An 8,973-nucleotide genomic window follows, 5' to 3' on the forward strand; every position below is an offset into this window, starting at 1 on the left:
TATATATATATATATTGTCATCTATGCAAGTTGAATGTTTAAATAAAATTTATCGATAAATTAGAAAAAAACTATTGATATATTATTAAACCCAGTAGAATGAGTCACATCACATGGACAAAAAGTGATGAAAAAGGTATACCTCAGTGTACTTCAATTTAATCATTTAATGGGATTGTCTGTATAAAAGTTGATTAATAATGGAAGGATTATATTTTATCAAAGTGATTGATTTATTGTTTTTAAAATAATATTATATTTGGTTTAAATATTTATAATTTTTAAATTATTATGAGATTTGTTATTTTATGCAAATGAGTTAAGATAGTTTATTTTTTTGGTCAAGATAGATAATTGTAGGCAATATTAAATTTTTGTGACTTTTTAACTAGCTAGAAGAAGAATAATTCTACTGTCATATAAGCTAAATTTTCACTTGAATTATTTGAGCGATAAACTCTACAAAAGTCTTCTTTTTAGCTATATTTTAGAACTTTTGTAGGATTATCGATTTCATTTAACAAATCAAGTTAAATACTAAAAAAAATATGAATATGAAAAGTAAATTGTTGTTAATTTTGAGGTGTGATTTTTCACTGCGGAGATTTTTGATTGCACAATGTATTTTTTAAATTATTTTGAATAAACTTTAAACTTAACATACATTTAATGTATTTAAATTGTTCAAATACCTGAAGCTTATTACCAAAAAAAATAGTTCAAATGGTAAATCGACGAATTATTTTCTTTTTTTTTTTGAAAAAAAAAAGTAAAATAAACCAATATAGCAAACCAAACATGGAGAAAAAATATTACTTTGTGAAATCATCAAGTTTCACTAAAATGAAATTAGAAAATTAAAAAGAACATTTATAACCACTTCATTATATAATTAAAAAGGGCATCAAATTACAAATAGAAAATTAGGAAAAGAGATAAGTTATCTTTTCATTTTCTAGGGATAAAATAAAATCTCACAAGTAATATATGTGGTGGTTTAATTTATCATTGATATGGTTTAAAATTTCTTTGTTTTAATTTAAGATTTTAAATTTGCGTGCGTACAAATAAAAGAATTCTCTTAAAAGGGATATTTACATACACAAATGAGACCTATAATATATAAATTTATATTTAATCGAATCTAAGAATATGTACTGAGTACACTAAATATAAAATCCAAAAAAAAAAATGTAACTTATCAAATAAAGCAAATTTTACTTTGACAAGTTTTTTCTTTTGAAAATTGAAAACAATATAAAGTTTAAAGTCAATATTTCAGCCCCACCTCCCCCCTCCTTTTGTAACTTTCATATATATATATAGCAATCATTATATTTTTTTTCTACTAATTAATTTCTTCCTTCATATTTCATTAAATTTAAAAATTTTAAAATATTATTGATATTTTTTTTTTGTAAATTCAAATTTTTTGAAGAGACTGGACTCGAAAAGCCAAGCATTAGGTCATATGCTCATCGTGGACTAGATGTGGATGGTGACACATATTATGAGGCTGATTTTGTAATTCCTGAAGACTTTGGGGAGGTTGGTGCAATTTTAGTAGAAAATGAGCACCACAAGGAAATGTATGTGAAAAATATAGTAATTGACGGTTTTGTCCATGGCAAAGTTGAAATTACATGCAACTCTTGGGTTCATTCCAAATTTGATAATCCTGATAAAAGGATTTTCTTCACAAATAAGGTTTGATATAATTTCTTCTTTTCTATATATTTTTTTTATTATTTACGATAATTAGAGATATTAGATAGGATTTCTTCGTTCAGAATAAAATATGTGTAGTTGATTGATTAGAATAGACGAATGATGTACTCGCCCTTATCTGATTCCAAACATTTATTGTATGCCGTTCAGATAGTCAAATTGTGAAACAATCGAAATAGTTATGTGCAGTCTAACACTGAATAGATTTTTAAAAAAATGGAAATAGTCGAATTTTTGTTAGGAACATATTGTGGTCCATTTTCCAAAAAAAAAAAAAGGAAGAAAAATACTCTCCTCTCATTTATTAAGAAAAGAAAAACATAATAGTACAACAATTTTGGGGCTTGTGGTCCTTTATATTTGCTTAACTTGTTATATATATAATGTTAGATTTTTCAAAAATTATTGTCTAGTGAAATATAAATTTTGAAAAAGAAAAGAATAAAAATGATATTGAATTGTGAAAGAACTTTTTGATAAATAGTGGTAGTAAGAATTATGAAATTAGCTCATGAAAACATGACCTGCTTAGGTCATAGTAAAGAAAAGAAGTTTTATTTTGTTATTAAACAAATTACACGAAAGATACTAGGAAATATACACGGTAAGAGTTCAATGAGTTGGATTATTACCTATGAATTTAGTAATTCGATTCGATTAAGTTCATCTCAATTCAAATAATCTTTGTATAGGTCAACTAATCCCCCCATCTCGACCCCCACTCCAACCCCCAACTCGTTCAAATTTAGTATAACTCGCTTCTTTGACACTCTTAGATATACAATAGTGAGATTTGAACTGATAACTCTGGCTATTATAATACTATGTTAAAATATGCTACTGAGTATTCTTCAAAATATTAACGTTATTTTATTCATTTACTTAATTATATCGTCAAATTTTGCAGTCATATTTACCATCTCAAACCCCAAGTGGAGTAATTAGGTTAAGAGAGGAAGAACTCGTGACATTAAGAGGTGATGGAGTTGGAGAAAGAAAAGTATTTGAGAGGATTTATGATTATGATGTTTATAATGATCTCGGAGAAGTCGATAGTAATAATGATGATGCTAAAAGACCAATACTTGGTGGAAAAAAATTACCATATCCTAGAAGGTGTAGAACCGGTCGACAAAGAAGTAAAAAAGGTATATTATTTCTGTCTCGTGTTTGAACTTTTCAAAATATATGAATACCCTCCTCCTTCCACCTCATCATAAATGCGCCTTATGTGATGACTTGAATCTTGATTAGTTGAGTTAATCAGTTTTAGATATTAAATGATTATATATGAAAAGTAAATTTATAATTTATCTACACATTTTGAGAAAATATACCACAAGTATTGTCTATAATAAATCAATAAAAAGTCATAAATTGGTCAATCATAATTTATAATATTTCAGTTTATAAGCATTTTAAGTTTGACCAAGGCTTTTATTATTTTAATTTATTATTTTGACCTAAAAAAAACTATTTTAGCCTAGAGTTTTTGGAATGAGAAATTGACATAAATAATTATCCACCAAATAATTCATTTTAGATATGTAATAGTGTAAGTATTTTTAATATATTTAACTATGTGAATTATATTTATTTTTGAACGATCGACCAAATATGTGTAACTTCTACAAAAATTTTCAAAATGAAATTACTAACTCCCTCTATATTTCATTTTTTCCATTCATCACCCTTTACCAATTTTATTATATATCTTTTTGTAAAAAATAACTTTGAGGACATTTTAAGTCATTTTACCAAATATACCAATTGCTTAATACATGTCAATTAATTCATTAAAAATAATTTCTTTCATTTCTATCCAAACACACAAGTCAATAACAAATAAATTTCTATAGTTTATATTATTTTTTAACATCTGACTATTATCAACAACTTTTAATCAGCTAACCAAAATTTAACATGTCATAGAAACTTATGTTAAACTTATTCTTTTACTGTTAATACATAGAAGTTAAACTCGTATTAAATTGTAATTTTTTTTTGCATGCATGTAGATCCATTATATGAAACAAGGAGTAACTTTGTGTATGTACCAAGAGATGAAGCATTTTCAGCAGTGAAGAGTTTAACATTCTCCGGCAACACCGTTTACTCCGCCCTACACGCGGTGGTGCCGGCATTGGAATCGGTCGTATCCGATCCCGACCTAGGGTTTCCACATTTTCCGGCCATTGACTCGCTTTTCAATGTGGGTGTCGATATGCCAGGACTTAGTGATAAAAAAAGTAGTCTTTTTAACATCGTACCAAGGCTTATTAAGTCTATTTCTGAAACTGGAAAAGATGTCTTGCTCTTTGAATCTCCTCAATTGGTCCAAAGTAAGTATCGAAAAACCTCTTGTATAAATTAACTATGTTGCTTAGAATATTCAAAAATGTTAACATGTGCGTTTTTCTTTTATATTGTTGGATCAACATTTATTTTCATTTGATGATATCATGCAGAGTCCGAGCTTAAAGAGTGAAAAATTTTAACAAAAATTTCAAAACGGTATATGAATTTTTAGTAACAAAAATAAAAATCATATACCGTTTTGAAATTTTTGTTAACATTTTTTCACCCTTTAGGCTCCGGACTCATATCATGCATCTAGCAGTTTAAAGAATTTTTTTACCAAACCAAGCCATCATATAAAGCAATTTATAAAATAATACATTTTTTCAAAAATTTACAAAATTAGTATAAATGTATTTCACAGTAACGTTTTAGGAGCAAAATGTTACTGTGAGTAACGTATATCAATCTAACGTCGTCAACTTTTGAAAAATAAATTATACGCTAAAAAGTTACTGTAAAATACGTTTATACTAGTTTTTGTAAAATTTTAGAAAAACATATTATTTTAATAAATTGTTTTATATAATGACTTAGTTTGATCAAAACCTTCACTTTAAAGATTAAAAAAAATAAAAAAAATATTTTACTAGAAACCTATATTTTGTCCATATCTTTCAAAAAAAAATAAAAAATACCATTAAAAAAACTAGAAACTCCAAAAATGTTGTTATTCATGTATTTTAAAAACGCACCACGTAGTTCAATAATAAGACATAAGTGTGACAATATTTTTGAAAACTACTCGTACGATTTAATATTTTGTGTTTTTTTTTTCTTTTAATATTCATGGCAGGGGACACATTTTCTTGGTTTAGAGATGTGGAATTTGCTAGACAAACCTTAGCTGGTTTGAATCCATATAGTATCCGATTGGTTACGGTATGTTATTCCGATAAAAAAATTATTCGTATCAGATATTTATATCGACTCATATAGTGTATAGGTCACTATATGTTATTTCCTTAATTTTGATTTTTATTTATTTTTGACTTTATATCATCTTTAAACTTAATAGATATCTATTTTGAGTTCACTTATGTTGCTCTATATATAGATTTAATAAAAAGAATATTAGTATTGGGAACATAATATGATTTCAAATATCATAAGCTTAACTATTATAGATAGACTTTATCATAAAAATAAAATAAAATTAGTTATAAACTTTATTACTAATTATAAAATTTTATCTGTCGCTAACTCGTTATGAAATACAGGAATGGCCATTGAGGAGCAAGCTAGACCCTAAGGTGTATGGACCTCCTGAATCAGAAATCACAAAAGAGCTTATTGAGAATGAAATTGGAAACAATATGACTGTTGAACAGGTATATATATATAAATTATTTTTATTTATTTATTTTCAATTATGAGAAAAAAAAATAATTTTTTTATTTGTTTGTGGACAAACGATATCTAGTGTAGCCAATAGTTTGATCTTTTTTATTTGGGCAATATGCACAAGTATTCCTAGACTATGACTGAAATCCCAGAGACACACCTTAACTAAACAAAAGTTCTATTTCCCTCCTGAACTTATTTTTTCTTGTTATTTTATACGGCTTTTGTCTTACGTGGCACACTCCGTGACTCCAAGCAATTCAAGCGCGTGGGAGATATCTGAATGTCATGTAAGTCAAAAAGTTGCACAAAATTACAAAAAAAAAAGTTCTAGAGGTATAGGACCTTAGTTTAGTTAAGATGTATCTCTGAGATTTCAGTAATAGTCTATGGGGTACTTATCCATCTCCCTTTGCAAGAAGACCTTTTTTGAGTTATAATATACATATATATTTATATATACAGGCCGTTCAACAAAAGAAGTTGTTCATCCTCGATTATCATGATTTGTTATTGCCATATGTGAACAAAGTGAATGAACTCAAAGGGTCAGTATTATATGGATCAAGAACTATATTCTTCTTGACACCTCATGGCACATTGAAACCTTTGGCCATTGAGCTAACTAGGCCACCAATAGATGACAAACCTCAATGGAAGGAAGTTTATTCCCCAAATGATTGGAATGCCACTGGGGCTTGGCTATGGAAATTGGCTAAAGCTCATGTTCTTTCTCATGACTCTGGATATCATCAACTAGTTAGTCACTGGTACGTTATCACGTCACCTAAAAGATATTTATAGATAAGTCTTCTTAAGTTATTATATTTATTATCAGACTGTTATAACAAGTAAAAAGTGATTTTATAATGTTGTATAAATTCCATATTTTATATTGTCGGTGCATATAACTTGAACTCTTTGCTAACAAAAACAACTTTTAGCAGCAATAAATATACACATTAACAAAGAGTGATATGTCATTGGATCACTACATCAAAAATGATTATTAGCGGCAATTTATTCTTAATTGCTGCTAAATATGTATTTTTATTTAGCGGCAATCAACACTCTTTGTATATGTCCCTAAAGTCTTGACCGACATTGGTTCTAATGACATCTAACTAATGCCGGTAAGACTTTAGCACTCTTTATTAATGTCAATATTTAATGCAGCTAAAAGTTATTTTTGTTGTAGTGGATCCAGTGTCTCTATAGACTCTAGGGGCATTTACGAAGAATGATAAAGCTATTGCCACTAAAGATTATTTTTAATGTAGTTACTCTTCACATTAGTACTCTATCACGCTGTCAACGTAAAAATATTTTTTACACTATCAAGTCACCTAAAAGATATTACGTATAGATAAGTCTTCTTAAGGCATGACATATATAATCTTGAAAATAAGACAATACCTTTTACAACAAGGAAAGGTTGACTTGATAATGTAAAAATTTCTTAAACTGACGCACGGTGCATATAACTTAAACTCTTTTCTTAGTAATTATGACTAATTATTTTATTTTGAACAAAATTTTGCAGGCTAAGAACTCATTGTTGTACAGAGCCATATATTATTGCAACAAATAGGCAACTAAGTGCAATGCATCCAATATATAGATTGTTGCATCCTCATTTCAGATACACAATGGAGATAAATGCCTTAGCTAGAGAAGCACTTATTAATGCTAATGGAATTATTGAGAGTACATTTTTCCCAGGCAAGTATTCAATGGAGTTGAGTTCTATTGCCTATGGTCTTGAATGGAGATTTGACCAAGAGGCACTCCCACAAAACCTTATTAGTAGGTAATAATTCACTAATCTTCTATTATTCTAATTCGGTACGGTGTTTGATATCTGTTTTGGGACCATACTAACCTAAATTGGTGTAAAAAGATCCCACCTTGGAGTAAAACGCTCCCAATTGATTGTGACTTGATTCACAAAAGGGGTAGATCTCGAGACACGTGGGGCTCATTTTAGGGTTAGAAAATCCTATATTGAAGGTAAAATGCTCCCATCAAAGGTGATTCCGTTACTTGAGACCTCTAATTATTAGGTTTATTTTTTATTGGGGCAATAGTTTTGAAAAGACAAATAACCAATCTTTTCTTTTATCTCGGGAGAAATACGATCAGGATGAGCTATAATGTATTCACAAGTAACTTCTTTACCCTTTAGACAACCTTGATTTTCTAAATCATGGTTTCTACATTGGTATAACACAAACAGAAGATTCAACATCTACTATAATTTTAACCTTATATATAATATAATTTTTCGACGAAAAGGACTGAGACAAGCCCTTGTGCCCCTACTTCTACTAATATGTTATTTTGTGTAAAATTAATAGGGTATTGGCAGAGGAAGATCCAAATGAACCACATGGCTTGAAACTAGCAATAGAAGATTACCCTTTTGCTAATGATGGTTTAGTACTTTGGGACATACTTAAACAATGGGTAACAAATTATGTAAACCATTATTATCCACAAACAAATCTCATTGAATCTGATAAAGAACTCCAAGCTTGGTGGTCAGAGATTAAAAATGTTGGACATGGTGACAAGAAAGATGAGCCATGGTGGCCAGAGTTAAAAACTCCAAATGACTTAATTGGTATTATCACAACAATAGTTTGGGTAACTTCTGGCCATCATGCAGCTGTTAACTTTGGCCAATATAGCTATGGAGGTACACACACCTTACCTTTTTTCTTTTCTTTGCATCATTTTACAATTTGGCCAAAATAACATACGCAGTATCATTATGATCTCACAAGTGGAGTCTAGAAAAACAACATGGTTTAGCTAGGTCAAATTTTTTGTTTATGTATATATACTATATGTCCTTTAATAACTTGGTTTTAGCTGACATCTACGCTCTCCGACTTTAATTGTGGTCAAGTAGACACTTAAGCCTGTATATAATTGAATAACTTGACACATTTGTAGGGGGAGGCACAAAACAACACAAGTAGGATACAACACCTACAAGGATCGACTTCAAGACAATCAACCAAATATACTTCACCAATTTACCAAAAGAAATTCACCACTATATTAACCAAGCTCAAATCAGCAACACATCAATTGAATCACAAGCAAATATGAATTATAAATACGCAAGTGACACACAAGATTTATACGTGGAAAACCCCTTCGGTATGAAGGATAAAAACCACGGGACTTGAAGGAGTCCACCCTTCTTCTTCTCTTATTATGCAAATTGAGGGTAAAAACACCCAACTCAGTCTACAAGGATGTCACAGCCCACCAACAACAACATACATAAGAGCCAACACAAAAGAGAAGAGAAATTGGGAAATATCACCAAGAAAAACGCAGGTTACGCCAGCAGCAATAACAGACGATCAAGAACTCCGATTGACGATCTGAACGGTCAAGATGTAGTGCTATGTGTTGTGAACCAGCTGTGAAAATTTCAGAACGATCCAACGGTCGGATCTCCGGAAAACTGAAATTTTGTCAAGGCTGTCCAGAAAGTCTGCACTCCAACCCTCTCTCAAAAATCTGCTT

General features: G+C 29.5%; 1 protein-coding gene across 2 annotated transcripts in view; it reads left to right on the forward strand.

Annotated features, from left to right (window-relative positions):
* LOC107012058 (linoleate 13S-lipoxygenase 2-1, chloroplastic-like) overlaps positions 1 to 8,973 on the forward strand; it is a 16,304-nt gene that overhangs the window by 1,309 nt on the left and 6,022 nt on the right. Inside the window, exons 2-10 of one of the 2 annotated variants that reach the window (XM_027913974.1) lie at positions 1,439 to 1,707; positions 2,636 to 2,876; positions 3,747 to 4,070; positions 4,883 to 4,968; positions 5,307 to 5,417; positions 5,896 to 6,200; positions 6,974 to 7,240; positions 7,788 to 8,128; positions 8,389 to 8,964. In XM_027913974.1, coding sequence (XP_027769775.1) covers positions 1,439 to 1,707; positions 2,636 to 2,876; positions 3,747 to 4,070; positions 4,883 to 4,968; positions 5,307 to 5,417; positions 5,896 to 6,200; positions 6,974 to 7,240; positions 7,788 to 8,128; positions 8,389 to 8,414 — 1,970 coding nt within the window. In that variant the 3' untranslated portion in view covers positions 8,415 to 8,964. Of the gene's footprint in view, positions 1 to 1,438; positions 1,708 to 2,635; positions 2,877 to 3,746; positions 4,071 to 4,882; positions 4,969 to 5,306; positions 5,418 to 5,895; positions 6,201 to 6,973; positions 7,241 to 7,787; positions 8,129 to 8,388; positions 8,965 to 8,973 lie in introns of those variants that run through there. The other variant, XM_015211790.2, reaches the window with a different exon arrangement.

This window comes from Solanum pennellii, chromosome 1 (genome assembly GCF_001406875.1).
Source record: "Solanum pennellii chromosome 1, SPENNV200".
NCBI lineage: Eukaryota > Viridiplantae > Streptophyta > Magnoliopsida > Solanales > Solanaceae > Solanum > Solanum pennellii.